This window comes from Pseudorasbora parva, chromosome 1 (genome assembly GCF_024679245.1).
Source record: "Pseudorasbora parva isolate DD20220531a chromosome 1, ASM2467924v1, whole genome shotgun sequence".
In the NCBI taxonomy this organism is placed as follows: Eukaryota; Metazoa; Chordata; class Actinopteri; order Cypriniformes; family Gobionidae; genus Pseudorasbora; species Pseudorasbora parva.
In genome coordinates this window covers 54,259,883-54,286,057 of record NC_090172.1, presented here as the reverse complement: position 1 = coordinate 54,286,057, position 26,175 = coordinate 54,259,883, and the positions used below count along the sequence as shown (strand labels likewise).

The 26,175-nt window shown below is 38.0% G+C and overlaps 1 protein-coding gene across 8 annotated transcripts in view; it reads right to left on the bottom strand.

Moving 5' to 3' along the window:
• nav2a (neuron navigator 2a) overlaps window positions 1-26,175 on the bottom strand; it is a 267,454-nt gene that overhangs the window by 20,852 nt on the left and 220,427 nt on the right. For 7 of the 8 annotated variants that reach the window (XM_067445210.1, XM_067445212.1, XM_067445213.1 and 4 more), the window contains 6 exons: window positions 22,692-22,814; window positions 9,464-9,593; window positions 7,110-7,416; window positions 5,411-6,116; window positions 3,544-3,960; window positions 1,349-1,414 (listed from right to left, as the gene is read on the bottom strand). In XM_067445210.1, the coding sequence (XP_067301311.1) occupies window positions 1,349-1,414; window positions 3,544-3,960; window positions 5,411-6,116; window positions 7,110-7,416; window positions 9,464-9,593; window positions 22,692-22,814 (1,749 nt within the window). The remainder of the gene's footprint in view (window positions 1-1,348; window positions 1,415-3,543; window positions 3,961-5,410; window positions 6,117-7,109; window positions 7,417-9,463; window positions 9,594-22,691; window positions 22,815-26,175) is intronic. The other variant, XM_067445214.1, reaches the window with a different exon arrangement.

The window sequence follows — 26,175 nt, the reverse complement described above, 5'->3', positions numbered from 1 at the left end:
GGGCTGGTTTTCCAGACAGATAATAAAGCTTAATACAATTATAATTGCACTATTAAAGGTGATTATCCTTTGATTAATCTAGAACTCATAAGAGACATTAAAGGGTTAGTTTACCCAAAAAATGTATTTATGTCATTAATGACTCACCCTAATGTCGTTCCACACCCGTAAGACCTCAGTTCATCTTCAGAACACAGTTTAAGATATTTTATATTTAGTCCGAGAGCTTTTCTGTTCCTTCAATGAAAGTGTATGCACACTATACTGACCATGTCCAGAAAGGTAATAAAACATAATGAAAGTAAAACAAAGATTTGAATGGTTATGAATCAGCATATAGATTCATGATTCGGATCGTGTGTCAAACTGCCAAAATCATGTGACATTGGCGATCCGAATCATGAATCAATATGCTGATTCATAACCATTCAAATCTTTATTTGAGGATTGAAAACAAACGTGGAAGAGAAGACAATGCTGAATAAAGTCGTAGTTTTTGTTATTTTTGGACCAAAATGTATTTTCGATGCTTCAAGAGATTCTAATGAACCAACTGATGTCACATATGGACTACTCTGATTATGTTTTTATTCCATTTCTGGACATGGACCGTATAGTGTGCATACACTTTAATTGAAGGAAAACCAAATCTCTCTGACTAAATATAAAATATCTTAAACTGTGTTCCGAAGATGAACGGAGGTCTTACGGGTGTGGAACGACATTAGGGTGAGTCATTAATGACATCAATTTCGTTTTTGGGTGAACTAACCCTTTAATAATAAGGCAAACAAACCATTTGTAAGGAAAGCAAAATTATGGATTTCACCACTAGGTGTGGCTAGAGTAAAAAACTGCCAGCAGTTATGACAAAAGGTTAAGGGTGTGCTTAAAGTAGGGTAAAGGCAATGTTTTTCATAAACACTTTTTGGTTGAAACTCTCTTCACATCCTGATAGAAATCAAGAGTAGAAGTGGTCTAAAGTTTACATTTTATGTCAAGTTTAGGCTTACAACCTGGGTTAGGTGCTTCTACTTGACCTATCATTTCCCTGTGATTTTAGGGATCAGTTATGAGTAAGGTCAGGTTTAGGGGTAGGGATAGGACTACATTTTCAGATAGGAATGTTGATCCAGGATTATGTCTTACTTGGCAAAATCACGGTGACCTCACTTGGTATAGATTGCCTCAAAACTAAGAGGGATGGACTAAAAGCCACAAAACCCCAATTTGGATTGTCCATGAGTCTTTGAAACTACTGTATAAAATTATGCAAACACAAAGACACAAAGCCATGTCAGTATTAAAAAGCAGCAGAAGTGGACCCAGAAGCTATCGGACATTTTACCTGTCTTGCTTCCTTGGCAATGTGTTACGGCTGAATTTAGGACTCGCAGAGGGAGAGGATAGGGGACTTGGGGAATGAAGAGGGAAGTGAGGAGGGTTGACAGAGAAAAAGATCATTGGAGAAGAGATGAATACAGAATTAGAGACACCCAAAGAGGCTTCCACACTGCAGTATCACATTCTTCTAACTTTAAAAAAGGGTGTTAAGTAGGTTTTTTTTCCGAGCTCTGTGATAGAAGATCAGAACTAAATTCTAATGTACAGTAATTCAACAAACTATGAGTACAACTATCAAATCACTGAATCTGAATCGAAATACATTTTCTGGTTTTTTTTTCTTTCTCAAAGACCAGACAACTATCATGTATATTCTTCTATTACCACCACAATGCCAGTGTGAGTTCAGGAGTGACCCATGAATTCCGTACACACAGGAAATAATCATTTAGAAGATTCAGTCCCACATTTAATTGTGGTCATCCCATAACATTTTGCAGTGCAAATGTGACATTTCATAATGAAATACTATAGGTAACATTTTAGTTTTTTTAGGTCCAATTCTAACTAACTAACTTTTTACTATGACTCAAGCTCCTAATTGCTGCTTATTAATAGTTAGCAAGGTAGTTGTTAAGTTTAGGTATTGGGTAGGATTAAGGAATGTAGAATATGGTCATCCGGAATAAGGGATTAATATTTGCTTTATAAGCACTAATAAGCAGCCAATATACTAGTAATATGCATACTGATAAGCAACTAATTAACAGTGAGATTTGGACCCTAAACTATCCACCACTTTCCTGCGAGTCTTAGTGGGCGTCGCCATGACACTCGATACTTCCGGTTGACGGTATCTCAGTTCCGGGTTAGCACACATTACAGTTATGCTGCGTTCACACCATGGTTCACACCAGACGCGAGTGACGAGAATAAATAGCGCTATTCGCGTGAACATGGACGCGTGAACATTTTGAATCCATTTGCTTCATTCACTACACAACAGACGCGAATTTGCGTCATGGGAGGGGCTTCTGCCAGGCAGCGGCAGTCGTCAGAAGGACGAGCCGAGTTAAGGCTGCTCTCGCTGGGGTTAATGAGCGCTGAGCGCCAGGGTCTCTCACCTCAGAAACCTACTTGCTTCCATAAACCATGCAACATAAACGGACCCGTTTGACATGTTGCCTAGCACCATACGCACACATTCAATGCCCAACGAGCTTCAGATAAACTCAAGAATTGTGATGTAAAAGTATATTTTAATATTTGTAATTGTTGAAATCATGTCAGACATTGTCAGTAGACTTTTTTTTTTAATCAACATGAAAATAGATGCATGAACTTTACTTTAAAAATTAACATTTCATTGCTGTACATTTAATTATTGAGTTTATATAATATATTAGTTTAACCTATTTAAAATACAGCAGTACAACTGTATAATTTTTTGCAAGGGGTATGTTTATTGTTTTCAATAATTTACAGATTTATTGTGTAGCAAGACCGCTCTAGCAACCTAACGTTAAATAGAGACATACACTCCCGCGGGACCCAGCACAACAGAGTGCGGTGTGGGATCATATCTGATGTTGAATGCGGATGCGAGTGGCAAGATATTGTGTGCCTGTCGCGGGAAAATAAAATTATTTTGCGGGACCCCCGCAAAGTGGAAATATCTAACAAAATAAATAACTAGAAACAAATAAACCTTTATTTATAATAAAATAAAATCGATTTACAGGCGCATGGACGGAAGGTAAATCTTGCGTGGATCATAGGAACAGCCAAGCCTACCACACAGTGGCAAAATGTGTGCACCGCATAACTCGGGTGAATCGCTTAGTGCTACAGATATTAGTAAGTTCTTGTAAGATAGTCAGATCCATGCGACCATCTGGGACATGCGACCATCTGATCATTTTGCCTGAAGCGGTGTTGTAAAAGTCTACTCCTGAATCCTCATAATACAACCAGGCGTTTAGCTGATAACAGTACAGACTAACGTAAACCGGAAGTTCGTTACCGGCGTGTTCTACGTTGCCATAGCGATCATGGAAAAGGTCAGAGTTCGGGAAAGTTGTGGATAGTGTTACAGATCTATAAATTCTGAATTATAACTCACAATATTTCAATATTACAGAGCAGTATTAGCAATAAAAGTATAAAGACTCTTTTTTTCCTGCACTCTTCCAGACTCACCTCTCTGACATGCCTGTCTTGGCACTTCCTGTTCTCATCAGTGCCAGGTGAACATCATCACGGTGATGCCCGCTGCCTACCGACATGTCAATGGACTCGCTGCTGGTGTGCATGCTGCTCACAGAGGGGTAACCAAGAGCCGAAGAGCTGCTTATGGTCGTTCCCCAGGTCCCTGTGCCCGTAGAGTACACCGAACCAGGGCTCGAAGCTTGCTCGCTGCCCCCCACACTGGCGCCGCGACCCCCGTACAGAGGACTGCTGCTGCCACTACCTGGTATTGTGGAGGGGGAGTCCAAGGGCCCACCGGAGGACTGGGTGTGCCCAAGGGTAGCGTGGGGGTTGGAGATGACGACCGAGTTTTTCATGCTCTCAGCAGTGGTGACTGGGGCTTGCTTGGCAGCCTTACCTCCAAAAAGTCTGAGAGAAACAGAAAATGTATAAAAATCAAATTATATTAATACAATACTTAAAGGGTTAGTTCACCCAAAAATGAAAATTCTCTCAATAATTACTTACCCTAATGTCCTTCGACACCTGTAAGACCTCCGTTCATCTTCAGAACAAAAATGAAGATATTTTTGTTGAAATCCGATGGCTCAGAAAGGCCTTCATTGACACCAATGTCATTTCCTCTTTCAAGACCCATAAAAGGCACTAAAGACGCTGTTACAAAGTCCATCTCACTACAGTGGCTGTACAAACATTTTATGAAACAAGAAGAATAGTTTTTGTGCGCAAAAAAAAACCTAAATAACGACTTATATAGTGATGGTCCGATTTCAAAACAAAGTTTCGAACAGTTATGAATCAGTGTATCGATTCATGATTTGGATCGCGTGTCAAACTGCTGAAATCAAGTGACACTGGCGATCCGAATCATGAATCAATAAAACTGATTCATAAAGTTCACAAATTTGTTTTGAAGTTGGCCCATCACTATACAAGTCGTTTTTTTGTTTTTTTTTTCACACAAAAACTATTCTCGTCGCTTCAGAAATTAATTGTAGATCCACTGTAGTGAGATGGGCTTTGTAACGACGACTTTAATGTATTTTATCAAGTGTCTTGAGAGAGGAAATTACATTAGTGTCAATGAAGGCCTTTCTGAGCCATCGGATTTCAACAAAAATATCTTCATCTGTGTTCCGAAGATGAACAAAGGTCTTACGGGTGTCCAACGACATTAGGGTAAGTTAATAATTGAGAGAATTTTCTTTTTTGAATCAATTCTTTTTTGAACGAACCCTTTAATTTTGTAATGGTGAAAAAATGTAATGGTGTTGTGTATTAGTCTCTTTTTGGTCTTAGATGGCTTGGTCTTTCCATTAATGTAAGTCTGTGGGATTTTTCCCCTATTTATCATCCATAAAACAATTCTGAAGTGTGATCAAGTCCATAACACAAACATGCAGGACTTAAACACTACAGTATGAGCAACATGCAAGTATACTAAGCATGAGTGATGCTTGCAAAGCCATGCTTTCTTCATTTCCAACCTTTAATCTTTACTATGTCCCTTTCAACCCATCAAGCTGAAGTGAAAATGAAGCATGGTTCTATCCTTAAAAACAGCGGGAAAAGATTAAAAGAACTTTGCTCATCAATAACATGAGCAGCAAAAAACACGAGCCACCCTGGACAGTCGTGATCTATGGCAGGTTAAGTAAACAGCTTCAGAAAGAGTCTAATCATGGAGCTGGAGGAGGTCACAAAAACTCATTCTTTCTTTCACATGTTTGGCTATGTAAGTGGGGCCTGAGAAGATGAATAGAGCTATTAATTGAGGATGTGTCAATGAAAACTCTGATTTATAAGGGTGAAATTCTGTGTGGTAAGTTGAACCGTGGCCCCCCCTCCCTTTTTGTACCTTCGCAATGTTGGGGATGAGACCTCACTGTACTTGTTTCCCTGTCTCGCTGTCTGTGGTATAGTTGCCGCCCCTCCTCCCGAAACAATCGGACTGGATCTCAGATTGTCCATCTCCGAGGTCACGCCCTTCTCTTTGTCCGTCTGATTGGCTTGCATTACATGTCCGTTGGTTTTATGGCCAGAATCTCTCGGCTTATTGGCCGTGATGGCAGTAAGAACGGGCATCCGGGCACTCAGGCTTGACTCAATGCTGCTTGTGGACGATCGGTTTCCATTGCGGGCCGCGGCTCCAGAGCGTGAGGGTCGAGGTAGACTACGGTACTGCAGCGTTGAACGAGCACTGGGGGACAGGTAGCCATCCTCCTGAGGGGGCAATAAACCATCCACAGCCCCTTTTAACGACCCTCTCCCACCAACCAGAAAGGCGGAGGACTTGGGAATCTTGCCCAGCGTGGCAGAGCCGCTGGTAATGGTAGCGCCGCTCGCTGTGACCAGAGTGATGCTGGAGGTGCTTACCACAGTGGATGGGCCGTGGACGCCGTTAGGCTTCTTGAAACCGAATGTGCTTGTGGGGACACGACCTGCCGGGGTTTTCTTGGCTTCGTCTCCACTGCTTCGACCGGCGTCAGAGGAAGAATGCTGGACGATGTTGGAAGAGGGAGACATACGGCCTTTTTCAGAGACCTTAGCATCATCTGTTTTACCTATTGGACAAAAGAATGCTGCAGTTGGAAGAGTTGATAATGCATAAAACTTGCAGATAATGTCAACACTGTGTGTGGGATTTCATTGTGTATGACATGAAACTAGGGCTGCATGATTTGTTCTAGGTTTGCTATGCTTGTTTGTAAGGTTGAACAATTCGGCCAAATGTTTTAAATTATATAATAATAATAATAATAATAATAATTATTATTATTATTATTATTATTATTATTATTATTATTATTATTATTATTATTATTAATTTTTTTAAACAAAATAAGACATTTTATAATAGTTCACTGGAAAAAAAATTAAGAAAAAATGATTAAATGATTAAAGTTTACAGTACAGCTGTTTTTTTTTTTTTTCAAAAAGATTTTAAAAGGTCCAGTTTATTTTAAGGTTTGTTGTGCTTTTATTTCTATTATGATTTGTATTATTAATTAAAAATGAATTAAAAAAATAATAAATATTGGTATTGTAATATTTTACTGCAAATTAAAAAAAGCAAACTGTATTTCAGAAATAATATTTCACAGTACAACTGTAATATCATAATAATTACAGCACTTTCTTCATTTACAAAAGCTTTTTAAAATTTTTATATAAATATAAAAATGTGGCAGAAAACCAGAGGAAAGCCTCTCATTTGTTGAACAGCTGATTTATAAGCACTTCCCATTACAGGTTTGGTGCATGCTGCTTTCCCAAATGCATGTTACAAGCAACTCAAGAACATATGAATAGACGGACTTTGCGCAGAGCATTTATTTTAAATAGAGACACCGAAAACTTTGGATCATGATCAGATCTGCTCATGTAAAAAAAAATAACACAGTGCCGCAATTAACTCAAAAACACGCAGTGTGTATATTTGATTAAATAGTACTAAGCCTACTTCTATTTTGATTAACTGTGCAGCCACAAATGAAACTTTGAAAAATCTCAAATATTTTCAGAACCCTCTAGGACTAGGTAAAAAGAACTCCTACCTGTCCCTTGTGTCTTAATCACGCCGGTTCCTGTGGTAGCGGATGAACTTTTGGTCCGCGGTGTGGTCACGCCCACCTGCGCGCTCATGCCCCTCCTCCAAGAGCCGGTCTGACTGATGGGTGTGGCTTTCCGTCCAGAGCTGCTCTTATCAGACTCCTCCGATACATCTGAAGGGTTCCTCCGCCACTTCAGACCGGCATCCATTTTGATGCCACAATCCAAACCCCCATCTGACTTCTTGACCTCATCACTGGGCCAAGCAGTGTTGTGTTCGGATACTGAATGCTTCTCTGCATCTGTTTGAGGCTACAGAAAACAATTCAAATTCAACATTATGAATTTATCGGTTTCACTTTATTTTACAGTATATAAACTTACGTGTACTTACATTGTACTTAACTAAGAAAGTACTGGTTAATAGAAGGTGCATGGGTTAAGGTTAAGTTTAGGTGCTACCAATATATTGAATTTGAATTTAATTAAATTGAAAAGTTTATTAGCCATTTGTACTAGTACAGCAATACAGGTACATAGGAAGTTTTGTAGCAAAGCTCTTCGAGTCAACAAAAATACAATACATATATATCTACATTTGAAAGTCTCACAATTTCCACACAGCACAACCACAACCACATTTGGTGGTTTTACCAAACTCAATATAATGAGATATTAACTTATTCGCTCTTAACCGCTTATTTGCTCCACTGTTTTATTGCAATGTGGCACGTCAATTGCTTTGGCTTCAATATTGACACTAGATTCTATGGAATCAACGGCACCTATTTAGCACTTTATGAGGGTCTTAAGCAGGGGAATGTGAGAGTTGGGTTCAAGTAAACAGAAGGAGAAGGGGGTTTTTACTAGACGAAAGAAAGGGGGTGGACGGACAGAGCACAGGAGAACAACCTCTTTGTGTTTAAGATGTAGTTGGATCACAAATAAATCCTGTTATATAGAGGAAAAAACAAGAAATTAAAAATGGAATGATGTAAATGGCTAAAAACAATTGTGTTTTGTATGGATTAACAGCAGTCCAGTTACACTACCGTTTTAAGGTTTAGGGTTGGTAAGATACCTCAATGTTTTTGAACATGAAGTCTTGTATGCTCACCAAGGCTGCCTTTATTTGGTTGAAAATAAAGTAAAAAAATAATATTGTGAAATGTTATTGCAATTTTTAAATAACTCCTATTTAATTGTATTTATCTATTGGACTTGATGCTCCTTATGGAAGCTTGTTTTCACCACAGAATAAAAAATAAAAATGATAAATTAATTATAAAGTCAGAATTGCAAGCTATAAAGTCAGAATTGTGAAATAAAGACTTTTTTTTCTTGCCATTGCAAGCTTATATGACAATTCTGACTTCATAACTTGCAATTTACAAGTTTATATCGCGCAATTCTGAGAAAAAAAGTCTGAATTGTGAGATGTAAAAGTTAAACTTAGAGATCTTAAATGATCTTATATTGTTTTATTCTGTGGTGGAAACAAGCTTCCATAGTTTCTAGTTTCAGCTGGGACAAGAGTTTATACTGTTGACATCAATGTACAGATGCATCTCTAACAAAGCCAGAAGATGCAACATTTTTCTATGAACTACATTTCTGTAAGATTGAAAATGGCAGTTTGGTTTTTAAGGTGCATATGAGATCCAACGTTAAGGCTTTGTACAAAGGTGCATGCACAGAAATGTGATGTCATGCTGCGTTTCAGGCAGGTTTTTGAGCCGCAAGTTAAGACTTCAAAACATGATTCACGACTTTGTAGCGTTCAGGGCAAAGTCACACCAAACTGCCTGAGCGCGAGGAATTGTAGTAGCTAGATGTAAACAGTGGCGGACCGTACGGGACTTATGCTCATTTACAATCATTTCTGTCGCCGAAGGTGCTTACTTTTTGCTTATTTGAGGGAAAACGGAGGAGAAAAAAACAGCACATAAGGCTAAAGAAGCTGTTATACGTTTTATTTTACGTCATTTGTATTCAGACACATAACACTGTAATACAAAATCATGTGTGTATCATTTATCTTTATTATATTATTAATTTGATTCCAACGCTATATTCTTTTTCTCATCGCGTACGACTTTCATAAACACCGCATCCGTAGGGGCTGCCATTGTTGTTTCGCGGGCTATGTGACGCCAGAGCTCGTAACTGGCAGTACATCAATCTAGTACGAGTTCACGGGTGAGAAGTCACAGGTTTGACTGCCATTCAGAGCACTTTCACGGGTAGAAAGTTGGAAAAACACGGGTTATGGGTTGCCTGGAACGCTGCATTAGTATTCATAAATAAATGCATACTGCAATAGTATGTGTGCGTGTGTGTAAATATGTGCGGCTCATACCTGTCCATTCAGGGCCTTACGGGACGCAGCAGGGGTGTTGGCATAAGAGCTTATGGAGGAGCTGGTGTTGATGTCATCAGTATCAATAGCATCACTGATCCCACTGCTGACTGAACTGCTGTCATCCCAACTGAAAGAGAGATTAAAAAAGACATTTAGACATTATCAGAGCCTTTGTTTCCAAATATATACGTTATGGAGCTTTTTTTGAAGTTCTGTTCATCAGCAGACTGGAAACACATCTTAGGACTGAAAAAAACCCAGCATTAGCAGTGATTTTTGAACCACATCAGAGATGTATGGAGCCCACACTATATGATGGGCTTTTAATACTGTGCATTTTTGGATCTGATGAGGGTCATAGTGGCTAACCCGAGTAACTGATCGCTGCGTTTAACACCATCCCTCGCTCTCGGGTGGCCACCATCATTCAGACCGTACTATGACAACTAAAGAAAACACAAACAAACACACACCGGCTCAAACACACAGGCCACGCAAGGGTACAAGTGACCTATGAGGCCTTCAACCTCTATCCGTCACAAACACAAGAGAGAAGGCAAGGCATGCGAGAACGGAGGAAACTAGGGAATAAATCAATCATCTGTCCGTCCATCTGATCAATCTATCCATCCATCTGTCCATCCATCTATCATGAATGCAACGACATGTTTTCATCCATCAGTCTATCTATCGTGTAGGATTTGAGGGCGCAACACACAAATGAATCTTCCAGATGATTCGGTCAAACATAATTCCACATTTAAAAAAAAACTCAACTCAACACGCCAGACCCCAAATCAACAGTCTAGGACCATAAATGAATTGGGCTCATTTATGAAGATGAGAGTATAACATACTTTCTTTTGTTATCATTTTCCTGTTCTTTGCTGCATAGACGCATGTTGATACGGCAGCATCAAAGTTTAGTATAAACACTTTTATCACGTCCATTTTCTCTTTGACATGACTGCAGACACACATAAAAAGTAGGAGACAGAAATGTGAAGTCTCAAAACACAGCGCTAATGCCCCCGTAGATCCCATATAGACTGCCTTTGATTGAAAGAAATCCATTAAACCAGAATCTGCCTCGAGTAAGTCTTAACAGATGCCCGCACAGCCTCCTATAAACCCAAAAGGACTTGTTTTGGAAGATCAAGCTACGACTCTGTAACTCATTTTGCTCTGCAAAAGGATTTGTAAATCAGGTACACATGCTGTTTTTACACATAATACACACATAACCCACTCTACCTGACTCGATGTCCATGACTGCCAGAAGCCGGGGAGGGAATAAGGAGATTGATTTCAGGAAAAAGATGCCTCATGATCTTAAATGTTCGAAATAGCAAACTAATAAAAAAGTTCCGCCTTGTTGTATTTATTCCTCACTCCTTTCTTAACTAGCACGACAATCCATGTATTCCCTGAAACCTCTGCCTCCTGTCACTCTCTCTCGGTCTGTTTCTCTCTGGTAATCTGATCCTTGAGAGGGACGTTTTAACCCTGCTGGATTCGCCATAGATCGGGAACCCAGAGAAACGCTCACTCACATCGACACACAGACAAACAGAGCGTGAGAAGGACAAAGAGATAGTGATAATGAAGGTCGAAAAAGACAAAAAACAGCACACATTTACACAAACACACTCCCTCTTTCACACACACATGCACATGCAGGAACCACCCTATTGGGTTTGGGATACTAATTAGAGATCAGCGTTTTGAGTGTAGCTTGAATGAGGGCTTCTCTCTGGCTCACTACCCTGCCATTACTGTCTCCAGCAGCACAGCAGGCTAACCAGCAGACCTGCTTTAAACAGCACCTCCGCAACGGCCCACCACAGCCTGCATTTCTCCCTGAGAACCCAATCCTCCGCTAAAACCTGTAGAGGTGACGTCAGTTACTTCAGCACGCACACACGCACACAAATCTATCATTTAAAACAGACTCGATGGTTATCAAAGAAACTGAGCAACTGAGCTTAGATGCTCTACAGAACCACAACAGCCATCACTCACACACTGTATCCCCATGCATTGCATGTTTGTTTGCTATATAATTGTGCTATTATGCTTTCAGTCTTTCCTAGAAAAACGTGTAGAAAATGCAATTATGGGTCTAGTCATTACACAAAGTGCTCTTTGAGCGCTGCAATTTTTAGAACAAGGGTTTTTGATGATACAGACCCACAAATACAATGTTCCCCTTGTCTCAAAATATAATGGCAGCTATATTTTAATGAATAAACATTTACATTTACATTTAATCATTTAGCAGACGCTTTTATCCAAAGCGACTTACAAAAAAGGGTAGAGCAATAGAAGCAACGAAACAAACAAGGCCAACAACCTGTAAGAGCTGTAAGAAATCTCAATTAATTAGCACAATACACTTTTTTTTTTTTATAGCCAGCTACAACAAAAACTCACGTACGCAAAATACAGAACACTGGATTTTGATAGCTATGATAAATGTAAACACCCATTTACATATAAAGCAAAAAATATAAAAAATATTTGTAAACCTGTATGTTCTATTATGTATGTATAGATATGCAGACAGACTGACAGATATTCATTATTACTATTATTATAAAAAAAAAAAAAACATTTCAAGCATTTTATACATTTTCCCTGATTTTCCCTACAGACTTTAAGTGATCTGGAAATAAAATAAATATATAACATAAAAACCTAATGTATATTGATCCATATATATCCTGTATATAGATATTTGCTTTAAGATATTTATTTATATTCTGTGCTTGCTTAAAAGGTGGAGCTAAATGTCTACTAAAATATACCTGAGATATACATACAATTATACAGCCTTTAACCACTTCTCAAAAGCTCCCTCAACCAATCTGGTATCAATACAACAAACCTTAGCGCAGGAAGGAGGGAGTCAGGGTTAAACCAGGCGAGTGTGTGTGTGTGTGTGTGTGTATGTGGGGTGGAGTAGGTTAACTGGCAGGCTTTTAAGAAGACCGTTACGTCCCAAACAGTTTGGGGCATTCCAGACCTTTCCATGCTCAGCTCTGCGGTAGCAGAATGACAAAGCTCTCTCTGACCACAAAACGATGAGAGGTCAACAGGCTTTTTATTCTTTCGTCTGTGGTTATCGTTTTTTCCCCCTTCTTACATGCACTATTTCACCAATTTGCTTCATAAATAAAGGTTTCTTTTGTAATCAGACTTTGGTTTAGAGCTGGTCCAATTTATTTGAACAAATCCGTTTAATTAAACATTTCATTTGAACTGATTTGATGATTTGTTTAAAATATTCACTTCAAAATGTAAAGTAAATGTACTGAAAGTAAATGTACCAAATTTTTCTGTCAAGTTTTGCACGCATATTTTTAAGTAAATTTCAAAAATGGAACAAAATATAACGCAAACCCAATGTTAAATTACACAAATATACTTTATGCATTTCATCTCAATTTAGTAGCCAATGTCTTTGCTGCTGACTTTCGATAATCTAATTTAACCAAATGAGAAAAACTCATAGACAGTAAAAGAAATGGACACAGCGTTCCCATAGACTTCAACGGTGGAAAAAGAAGTCAGTTAGAGGCACTCACTTCCTGATGGCTGAGGGAACTGTGCAGCCTCAGACTGAGCTTGAGGACGTAGATGTGACGTGAGCCTCCTGTCTGACAGCTGTAGGTCTTCTAGTAGTTGTGGAAAGTGAAATCTGAATCACGTTGTTTAGATGTTTTGTCCCATTGCTTTTGGCTCACTATGGGCTTCTCTCCATTCTTACCCCTTGACTTTATCAGACTTTATGTCTCCACGTCCCCCCGACTGTCTCATAGACAGTAAAAGATTGCCTGCGAGCGTCTCCTCCTGTCTACACGGTAATTTCTCAACTGTGCAACAGAGTCGCGTTGGTTATGACACAATCGTTAGCCTATTTTTTACAAAAATAGCTTCTGCGGGGCGATAGTGTAAGATACAAAGTAATGGAGCCTTTTATACATTGTCGTGTTTCTTTAGAAATAAACAATGGACAAATGTAGTCTTTAAAGGCCTCAGATGTAAAGTTATTCACTGTCAAAGTGACTCAAACATGAATGGGAGTCAATGGGATGCTAACAGCAGGTGATGGCTTGGTTAGCAATGGCCGCCCCTATGGGTGGAACGCTTTCCGAGCGCTAGATTACCCCCTTGGAAAAAAATACTTTAGATAGACATAGCATTTGTTTCAGTAAGGGTGTTGAATTGTTTCTTCAGTCCAGAATGACAGCACAGCTGAAAGGTTTGTTTGAGCTGCGCCCTGCACTTATTCACTTGTCTTTTGGTGTGAAAGGGCCTTTAAATTGACCAAAAACAGAACTTACAAATAAGCAAACTCAGCCCAGGTGAGGAAAAGTAACACAAAATTAAGTTAACATTACTTTTCAACAAAAAGTATTGACTTTTCTTAGGGAGTAACACAATATTGAATGGCATTAAGTTTAAAAGTGAACTGAATGGCATTGACCATAATTGGTTTTCATGTCTCATCATTGACATTACATCTGGTACGACAATTTAAAGAAATATAGCCTGTGGAATATGTTGTTGGTGGTTTTCCATTGAATTACAATGCATGGAAAAGAGTGACATCAGAAGACCACAGAAGAAAAAAGCTGGAAATGAGTGAGAGTCCATACATTTATTGTTTTAATGTGAATAAATGTACTTTAATGTAGAATATTTAATAACTATTACTTACACACACACACACACGCACACACACGCACGCACACACGCACGCACGCACGCACGCACACACATATACAGTATATATATATACATACAACCCCAAGTCAGAAAAAGTTGGGACAGTTTGGAAAACGCAAATAAAAAAAGAAAGTAGTGATTTCTAACTTTACTTTGACTTGTATTTCATTGCAGACAATATGAACACAAAATATTTCATGTTTTGTCTGGTCAACTTCATGTCATTTGTAAATATGCATCCTTTCCTGTCATTCAGACCTGCAACACATTTCAAAAAAAGTTGGGACAGGAGCAATTTAGGGCTAGTAATGAGGTAAAAGGGTTAAATAATGATGTGATTTGAAACAGGTGATGTCAACAGGTGACTGAAATTATGATTTGGTACAAAAGCAGCATCCAAGAAAGATCTAATCCTTTAGGAGCAAAGATGGGCCGAGGATCGCCAGTTTGCCAACAAATACGTGAGAAAATTATTGAAATGTTTAAAAACAATGTTCCTCAAAGAAAGATAGGAAGAGATTTGGATATTTCACATTCAACAGTGCATAACATAATTACAAGATTCAAGGAATCTGGAGGAATTTCAGTGCGTAAAGGACAAGGCCGCAGGCCTAAGCTGAACAACCGTGATCTCCGATCCCTCAGGCGGCACTGCATCAAGAATCGTCATTCATCTATAAGCGATATCGCCACATGGGCTCAGGGCTACTTTGGCAAACCTTTATCAAGTACCACAATACGTAGTTACATCCACAAATGCCAGTTAAAACTGTACTGTGCCAAAAGGAAGCCTTATGTTAACAGTGTCCAGAAGCGCCGTCGACTTCTCTGGGCTCGGAGGCATCTGGGATGGACTATCACACAGTGGAAATGTGTACTGTGGTCAGATGAATCAGTATTTCAGATATTTTTTGGGAGGAATGGACGCCGTGTGCTCCGGACCAAAGAAGAAAAGGATCATCCAGACTGTTACCAGCAACAAGTCCAAAAGCCAGGGTCTGTCATGGTATGGGGTTGTGTCAGTGCCCTTGGCAAAGGTAACTTGCACTTCTGTGAAGGCACCATTAATGCTGAAAAGTACATAGAGATTTTGGAGCATAATATGCTGCCTTCAAGAAGATATCTTTTCCAGAGACGTTCATGCATATTTCAACAAGACAATGCAAAACCACATTCTGCACAAATTATAAAGTCCTGGCTGCGGAGGAAGAGAGTACGGGTACTTGACTGGCCTGCCTGCAGTCCCGACCTGTCTCCAATAGAGAATGTGTGGCGCATTTTGAAGCGCAAAATGCGACAACGAAGACCCAGTACTGTTGCCCACCTTAAGACTTGTTTGCAGGAAGAATAGGACAAAATTACACCTGAAACACTTCATCACTTGGTGTCTTCAGTCCCTAAACGTCTTTTAAGTGTTGTGAAAAGGATTGGCAACATTACAAAGTGGTAAATGCTTTACTGTCCCAACTTTTTTTGAAATGTGTTGCAGGTCTGAATGACAGGAAAGGATGCATATTTACAAATGACATGAAGTTGACCAGACAAAACATGAAATATTTTGTGTTCATATTGTCTGCAATGAAATACAAGTCAAAGTAATTTTAGAAATCACTTATTTTTTATTTTATTTGCACATTCCATACTGTCCCAACTTTTTCTGATTTGGGGTTGTGTATATATATATATATATATATATATATATATATATATATATATATATATATATATATATATATATATATATATATATATATATATAAACTACCAAAATAGTTACAATTGAGAGAGTCAATTTTGACCAGGTAATTAACAGTAAAACACTTTTACTTTTCCAGTAAAAAAATATTTTAAAGATTCTCTTTATCTAGCGAAAAACACTTCAAGCCCAGCACCTACACAAACACATATGTATTGAATTTAGCACTCAAATCCCCCCATCTCACATACAAGCCGTGACAGTCTCTCATCTGCCCGACTCTCCTTAGCAACAGAGCTTTCATCATGGCCTGAAGGAATCGTGTGTATTTCTGTATGTGAGATGCTTAGCGTTTCACTGTATCTGGTCATGAGGTCTGCCTGCTTTGAATGCTTAAGCATGGTCATCATGTTGATCCAGTTACCTGTAATGTGTGTGTGTAATCACACTTAAAATGTGCAGACCAATGCATTTAAACACAGCAACACACACACATGGAATACTGCTGTGATGAAGATGCCCATACTTTAAGTGGAGTTTATGTTACGCCATATCAATATACACTGAGAAGGACAGAGGCCGATCCATCTGTTAAATGTCTCTCATACAATCGCTCTATCAGCATATAAGTAGAAGGAAAATGATGGTGTGTTCTCTGTACACTACCAGCTCTATTTCTTTTTACTATTTCTAAAAATAACCGATAATAACTTGTTTGAGTATTACATGAAGTCTAAAGAACAACTACCTGTCAATCATTATTTTTCACTTGCTCTGCTTTCTAAACGCTGCAAATCCTAAATTGTAAAACTCCAGATTCCTTGTTTTCCAGGGCATGTGTTCATTCACCAGATCAGAAAATGTTTCTTTCAAGTAGAAAAGCTTATCATTAAAGGGATAGTTCACCCAAAAATGAAAATGTGATGTTTATCTGCTTACCCCCAGGGCATCCAAGATATAGGCGTGTTTGTTTCTTCAGTAGAACACAAATTAAGTTTTCTTAAAGATCTTTGCTCATATAATGCATGTCAATGAAGTCTAATTAGAATTTTTTTTTTTCATTTGTGTTCTACTGAATAAAAAAACACCTACATCTTGGATGCCCTGGAGGTATGCAGATAAACATAAAAAAATCATTTTGGGGTGAACTATCCCTTTAAGGGTGTTCTCACACCAATAGATATTTTTTTTGTTCTGAAACAGGGACTTTTTACAATGTTGGGTTTGGTTCGCTTTCATAAGGCAACATTTCAAAGTGTACCGGAATGTGTTTATGAAAGTCATATGTGAGTACAACTGTCCTCTTATAGGTCAGTTTCCTCTGCGTCATCCATCAAAATGATTGACAAGTTCGCTCCATGAGCTTATTGGGGCTTTATTTGTAACTGTCAAGACACACGCATACACTATACAAATGCAGCCTTCATGCCCACTGTTAAATTGTATACTACATTTGTATTAATACTACAGCAAATTCAAAACACACTCTCTCAGGATCTCTCAGCACTTCATCAGGACAGCGTTCTCAGAAAGAGGAGCGCAATTACACAACATTTTAAGATGAAGAGGGATTCTTTTGATTTTAAACTGTGATAATGTGCTCAGAATCAGATACTATTGCTATTATAGCACATTTCCCGTTGTGAATTATAATACCACTTAGTTCATTGGGTCGGATTGCTTTCGCACCTCAAGCAAAGTACCCCCGAGTTCGTTTGCAATCGCTCAGGCGGTCTCGGAGTGATTGTTTTGGTGCGATCGCCGTGTCCACATATGCCGAAACGAATGAAGGAAAACGCACCAGGTTCTGAAACAAATGCTCAGGTCCTCTTTTAATAAATACACTACCATTCAGAATTTTGGAGTTAGTAGGATTTTTAAAAGAAGTCTAGGCCTTGTGTGATTGGACGGCTGGGTAAAAAGTGACAGTAATGAGTGCTATGTTTTACCCAAAGTTTAAAATGTTTCAGCTGTAAAACAACACACACGCACACACACAAAACGAAACAGCATGTGTTCAGCACATTACCATGTGTATCTCAGAGGCCCCAGTATCAGTCAAGAAATAGTCCAGGACACCCACATCAACACACACCTACAGATGAGAGAGACGGGAGGCCCTTACCTACCCAGGTGTCTTACGGCTGTACAGGTGTGCTGTAGATAAGTCTGTGCAAATAAAGGAAAGGAGGACCTTACATGCACACAAATCAGTGATTCGCTGCTCCTGCACAGGAAAATGGAAGCCACCTCGGTCTCTCTCTTTCCTACATTCAATCTTCTCACAGTCTGAGAAGTGTGCACTACAGTCGGCTTTTGAATACCTGTCCAGAGGTCAGAACAGGGTCATCTGAAGTGCTCTGACCTTAAAAGCCTCTTACACTCAAACATGTGGCAGAGAAGCACGTCTGTGTTATTCCCAGGGCCTCTCTTGTGCTATCTCTTTCCTTTTTATCTACACTCCTGCCAGAAGTGTTATTTAAAGCAGGAGACCCCAGGGACTTGTAAAATGTTTCCCCTCATTAGTAAACTACAAAATAATGCAATGATTTATGGTTAAATATATGAGCTTTAAATAATGTCATTGCATCGTGAGAGGTATCATGTGGTATGAGTGTCTCCTCCAAGAATGCAGCAAACAAAAGAGAGAAACGACTTGGTTAACTGATGGCAATATTTATTATTTCCATATGGGGACATATATTGGAAAACAGGAGTTTTACTCACACCAGGGGTACCAATGTACTACAATGTCATTGTTATTTTTATATTCTTTAAAGTATTTATCAATATTTAGAATGAGCTTTTCACATGGAAGGCGTAGATTTAAAAGCATGTCCATCTTCCGATGAAATTCATTTCCTATAATACATTTTACATTATCTATGTTCCATGTTACATTATCCATGGGTTTTAACCCATGTTGCCAGATAATGTATCCTATACTTTGTCAAAAATGTAGGATGTTGTCATTGGATTTTCACAAATTGTTTTGTTGGAGGAAAAGAATTCCATTATGTATCCATTTAAATTGAGCTGTTTAGTCTAAATTTTCTGAAGAGACACGATCGCTTTATATGATGAACAGATTATGATTTTAGGCTTCAATTCATATGGATTAGCTTTAAAATATATTTATGAACTTTTTGAAGTGTCAAAGTGGTAGATGCATGGACCGTCAATGGAGGTGCACAAATCTCTGATAGAAATCACTAAGAGTTCATTAAAAATATCTACATTTGTGTTTCGAAGATAAACGAAAGCCGTTCAGGTTTGGACTGACACGAGGGTGTGTAAACAATGACAGAATTTAGATTCTTAGGTGGCCTAACCGTTTAATGGGGCTATAATGTTTTAAAGAAGCACGTATTAACAGAGAATAAGGGAGATGTTTAATAATGTTATCATATAATTTTTTTTTTCTAAATATGTTTTTATTTTAAATAATAATATTGTTAAGCACCTGAAACGAATAGTGGAAAGTTGGCATATTTGGAAATATTTTGGGTCTTTTCTGGCCCAATCGGTAAAAGCACACTTATTTTAAGTTACTTGAGACCTCAGGCTAGCGACCCGTGTCTGAGACATCATCAGACCTCGGGTTTTCGGATCCAAGTGGACCCGTGAAGACTGCTACACTGGACTCCACTGACTTTAAGTGAATGAGGGGAAAAAACACTGCCCTTCATGTAATACTTAAAACAACATAAGGACATTTTTGAATGAACTATCCCTTTAAAGGTACAGTAGCAAAACGCCTGATTAAGGGTGCGATGTGGGATGAAAAAGAAAAACTAAAGTATGATGTCTTGCTAAACATTATAAGTGACAAAAACAATAAAAAATTATACAGTCCCATTTAAATAATCTAAATCAAGTCATCAACATAACCTCCTGTGTATCTCTCTAGTGCAAACAGCCAAAACAAAGTCATGTCATGCAAGAAATGCCATATGACCTGTTTGCTTTAACATCTAAATACTTTGTGCCATATCACACTTCCCCATATCATAAATTAGGAAAAAACAACAACTTCTGATATTGCATTCATAGAGAAGCTCCCATGATCTGATCTGCACTGATGGTGCAGACTACGGACTAATGCAGTGTGTGCTAAAAGGGTGGTGGAAATAAGGAAGGATGATTGGGTTGCAGAACAAAAAGGGGAAGATAATAAATAGATCTGGCTGAAAGAGAGAAACAAAGAGAGAGAGGGAGAGAGAGTGAGGGAGAGATGGATGAGTTTCAGGGCAGCAGAGACAGTCGTACATGTTTAGAGCCTGGAGGTTAACCACAACATCCTCAGCGCAGTGGAGGGGACTTGTTCTCAGAAAACGAGGGAGGGGAAGCGTCCAAAATAGAAGGCTTTTTATGGTGAGAGAAACACCCATATTATATCATTTCATCACCGTGTTGTTCATTTTCTCTGATGTGTGGAGGAAGGGGGACAGAGAGAAAACGAGGGGATGGGACTATAAAGACACGGTAAAGATAGGGAGGAATTCCCCCATGTGCTCCTCGTCCTAACAAGACACACTGTAGTTAAGGTAAAGGCTGCATATATTTATATCTATATAGGGTAAACCCTACCCAGTATCCTCCGAAATAATGAATAATAACACAATGATTTAGCGTAAAAGGGTCAAATGCAATTATATGACACACAAAAGGTCTTGATCATATTCAAAAGCGGCATGTGTTTTTATCAGAGCCATGCAAATGGTCCAACACAGAAACAAGCTCTTTTGTTCTGGCGCAGAGAAGGGAATTCAAATCAGACTGTGTGTTCACATTTGCGTTTCATCAATAAGAATGAGACAAAATGTCATATATGCAAAATAAGGATTACTAAATCACGCCATGATGTTTATTGTACTTACTAAAACAAGTACTACAAAAAAGTACCGCAAGCAACAAAGAACATTATAAAACACTATAGAAAAACCAGAAAAGTAATAAAATATAAAATTTTAAAAGTATAGAACTTTTTTTAATTAAGACACTATTTAATTAATTTTCATTAATTTTCTGATTTTCATCAATGCCTGATGCATTAGGTGGTTGTCAGGGTGTTGCTATGTAGTTGTTAAGGCATTTTGGAAAAAAATCAACATGTGAACAAATACAGCTGCATCTAAATGTATATATGTAATATTGTTTAGGCAACAGTCAAATGCGGGCAACAACCAACTGAATTGCCACTGGATGTGCAGTAATCCATATAGAATGAAAAGACTTTTAAAGACACAGACAATAAACCTCCATTTTCGAGTCCACATGATATGATTTTAAAAAGTGAGCATAAAAAAAACACATTTCCACAGTCTAAAACGTATTTTCCCATCTAGTTGAAGGACTAAATGGGGTGACGTAATGCCAGAATGAGTGGCATCTCATCCGGCTCACGCACCCATCTGTCCTTCTGCCAGCTAATGACTCAAATACATAAAAATACACATGCTAATTAAATATGATAGTTTAAAAGGGGGCAGGCGTACCCACTCCGCAGGGTTACACCCACAAACTACAACCTAGATATGCAGCAGAGAGGGTTGTGGTGACAAGCCATCATTTCAGTTGTTTTCTTTCTTTTGAAAGCTAGTGGTGTGTGCTAGCTCAACTCAATAAAATACCTATTTTTTCTCTTTTCTTTTCTGTAATGGAGCGTGCCATCAGCCGTCAACAACCAGAGCCACCTCCAGTACAGGATTTACCCCAATGAACTTAATATAGAACTCGAACAGCCTATAAAACCAATGCAGCTGTGATAGGAATGTATTCAGACAAATCAGTTAAACTTGATCTGCTACAGAAGCTGATATTTTTATTATACATTTTGGAAAAATCTTCTCTGATGATGTTTACTGTGCAAGGGCGGGACAACCAGTCCCTCACATGGCATCACAGTAATAGAAACCCACAACCATTCAATCCATACCCCATAGACAAAATCAAGTTTTACAGTTTGTCTTGTTCAAGAAGCCGTTTTACTTGTATATACATCACACTGTCGGATGAATATAGTTCTTTAACTCAACTAAAAAGAGAGAGCGATATTATCCTGCACCTCATTAAATATTGACAACTAGACTTAAGAGATTGGTATTCCAGTTTATATGGAAAATATATCAAGCTGACTAGCTGAAGACACTACTGTAGCTTTAATAGACCCATTAATAGACACGGTATTTTCTTGAAAAATAATTCCAGCACAGCGCTACAACAACTATAAAGAAATGACCAATAGATAATGATTTACAATCAACTCTGTTAGAGCTACATATGGCTACATATATTTATCTATTAAAATAAAAATGCCATATCCATTTAAAAAAAGTAAAATCCCATGTTTATCCCTTGCTTCTCTCCGAAAAGCCAAGCCAATGTTGGTTTTTGTTTTATTACAAGCTCTGTTGCATTCTCTTTTTGCCAGCAGACTCTCCTCTATTCGGCATTTGTTTAAAAAAAAAAAGGTGATTCCCCGGTGGTTCAAAATTCTGCTCCATGTCAACCTTTCTCGCTTGTTGTGACAACTAACCTATGCCTTTTCTACTTTTCTACACCATACATGCGTCAAAGCTGGAGCAACTTTTCTATATTTACAGATATGACGAGAAATACACGATTGACATATAGATGCAATTTCCAACGAAAACCATCCCACTAGATCTAAAATATACTTGAAATATAGCACATATAATAGGTGTATCATAGTGAATCAGTGTAGTGTAAAGAAAAATACATTTAAATGTAGAAGTGAATCCACATTTTGTGTATGTAAAGAATAGAATGATGTACCTGTCGGCATCTCCCTGGCCGGTGGAGGCATTACGCTGCAGACTTTCCCGTACCATTGCCATTCCATCCGGCAACCGGTTCAAACGCCGCGAATACAGACTCAATCCCCCATCCGTCATGTACCTGAGAAAACAGAGAGATACTACATGAAGTAATAACATTTTAAAAGATTAGGAATTAAAAACATTCAAAAGCATCTTAACTGTTCACTGATGTATAATATAATATAATATAATATAATATAATATAATATAATATAATATAATATAATATAATATAATATAATATAATATAATATAATATAATATAATAGCTCTGATATTTTAATTGCTTTTTTAATTTGTTCCAGATGATGGAGTAGAGGGCAAAAATATAACATTTCCTGTAGGCTGCAATGAAGTCAATTTGAAATATAAATGGCGACCACACAAAATCACTGCAGTATTTTGGGACACTAAATCTTTGCTACTAATGATGGTCATCAGACCACAAACATAACAATACAGAGAATGATATTCGATGCAATCAGTCTAAGTAATTCTAAGTAAAAAGCTTTTTACGGCAAATAGGATGTTCAATGAAAATAAATCAGCGGTAGAACAAGTAATGACATCTCAATCAACTAAACTAAACAGTGTTTCAGCTAACACAGCCCTCATGACATCCAACCCGCTGGTTTAAATCAGGCAACAGGAAGTGAGAGAGAGAGAGAGAGAGAGAGAGAGAGAGAGAGAGAGAGAGAGAGAGAGAGAGAGAGAGAGAGAGAGAGAGAGAGAGAGAGAGAGAGAGAGAGAGAGAGAGAGAGAGAGAGAGAGAGAGAGAGAGAGAGAGAGAGAGAGTTAGTTAGTTAGTAAAGGGTCATCACATCAGTGACTTTACATTATGATAATCACACAAACGCACATCATACTATTCTTGAACAGATAGTAAAAAATCCAAGAATGTAGAATGTATAACTACCTTCATCAACCTTCAACTAACTATTACCATCTAATGATACCAGATACCAGATGTGCATACAAAACTCACAGTTCCACTGAAGCAACATCACTCCTTTCTTTATCCATTCATTCCTAGTCTATGAGGTTTAGTTGGAGAAAGGGCCACTTGATGAAAAACAAACCTATACATAACTAAAACAAAATCGGATACTCTTCCAAATATTTGCCCTGTCAATAGATTCCTCACTGCTCACCGCCACTCTCTCTCCTATAGTTCCCACTGGACACTGGAAAAAAACACCTTCTTCACACTCAAACAGACTCACTCAAGGAAAGACAGTTGTGCGTCTGTTAGTGTGTGGTTGTGTGTCGGTACAGTGGCTCTTTGTGTAAAATACTGTCACATCATATTGAGAACGTGTTGCTGAAATATCTGGAGCTAGTGGGTTTATAGGTTGCCAAAAACCTCCAGACGGTCAACAGTTCATCAACATCTCTAATCAAAACACCTCCTCATACCTCCAGTTCTCAATTTCACTCTACATTTTGGATACATTTTGGAGAGTGTGAGTGAATTTCACAAACAATATTAAAAAATACAGGTTATATTTCACCATAAAAAAAACTGTATTCTCATGAAAACAATTGATTAATAGTTAAATGTATATATATATATATATATATATATATATATATATATATATATATATATATATATATATATATATAATTTTTTTTTTTTTTTTTTACAATCCAACTTAAAGCATCAACAGAGAACAGCATCATACTTTTCTGTGTTTATTTGTGCAAATACGATTTGATGCTACTAGTATAATCTAGATTTAATTAAACAGAAACAGGCTTAAAACAATCTCTAATGTTAAATTTGAATAAAATCTCTTTTGTTTTTACAATCTCTAGAAGCATTAACAGTCACACTGTGAATACAGATTGACAACAATGACTGACGTACCTTTCAGTCTAAAACATCCATCAGATGAGATGAGATCTCCTCTCAATACACACTTTCTGCACTCTTTGATGTGTCTGTTTGCAATAGCATGTGAAGTTATGAATATGTTTTGCATGTGTTTTCTCTAGTGCTAGAGTATATTCTGTCTCTACTCTTCTGTGTGTGTGACTGGCTGAAATTTCTGCCGGTGTGCTGGACTGTTTGTTGAAGAGGGAGGAGGCTAAACCAACCATCCCCTTCCCCAAAACACACACACGCCTTCACATAAACACAACCCCCCACCCCATGAGCAGATCGGGCCAAGACAGCCTGGAGGGGTTTTGGGAGAGGGGCAACACATGAGGAGAAAGAGAGGGAAAAGAAAGAGAGGGAACAGGAAAGAGAGTTCAGAGAGGAAAAGTAAGACTAAACTGATGCCATAGATTAATGTCTGAGTCTGACATTTGAAAAGCAAAATTGATCAATCATGGAGGAATGGCTCTATAAGAAGCAATTTACTTATATAGAGAGTTTTTTATATTATACATTTATTTCTATTTATGAGGAGATAAATGACACACACACAAAACAATATATAAATTGTAAGGGAAGATTCTAATATAAATATTAAAAGGTATTATGAACTTACAATAAATACAAATTATTTTAATGACAATTAAGCGCACTTTTCAAATTCTCATTCTGATTACTGTCAGAATGCAATATATCTGAATGATCTTAAATCAGGCTTCAACCATGCCTTAATGCTAAATATAAATCCTCTTTTTTTTTCTTGAGAATATTGGCAATATGTTCAAAATACAAATGCAAAAACACCAGCCTGCATACAATATGTCCTACAGTATAATAATATTATTTCAAATGGTATATGCATAACATTTATCTCTCTCTCTCTCTGGTAATGTCTTTCTGGGTAATGTCCTCATATTTCATCCTCTCCTTGTAATACCTGTGTCTTACCCATGTCATTATACACATTTGTGTCCTGATATTTGACACACACACACACACACACACACACACACACACACACACACACACACACACACACACACACACACACACACACACACACACACACACACACACACACACACACACACACACACACACACACACACACACACACACACACACACACACACACACACACACACACACGTTGGTCTATGTGGTTTACAGAGACTCTCCATAGGCGTAATGGTTTTTATACTGTACAAACCGTATTTTCTATCCCCTTACACTGCCCCTGCCCCTAAACCTACCCATCACAGGAAACAATCTGCATTTTTACTTTCTCAAAAAAAACATCATTTAGTATGTTTTTAAGGCCATTTGAATTATGAGGACATTTGATATGTCCTCATAAACCACATTTATAGAGTAATACCAGTGTAATACCCATGTAGTTATACAAATTTGTGTCCTCATAAACCACATAAACAGGCTCACACACACACACACACACACACCACACAAATTCTGAAACACTGAGAATTTTTTTCATAGACAATATTTTTCACTTATATTCAATATATAAGGATATATTGATCTATACAGCCTCCCAATA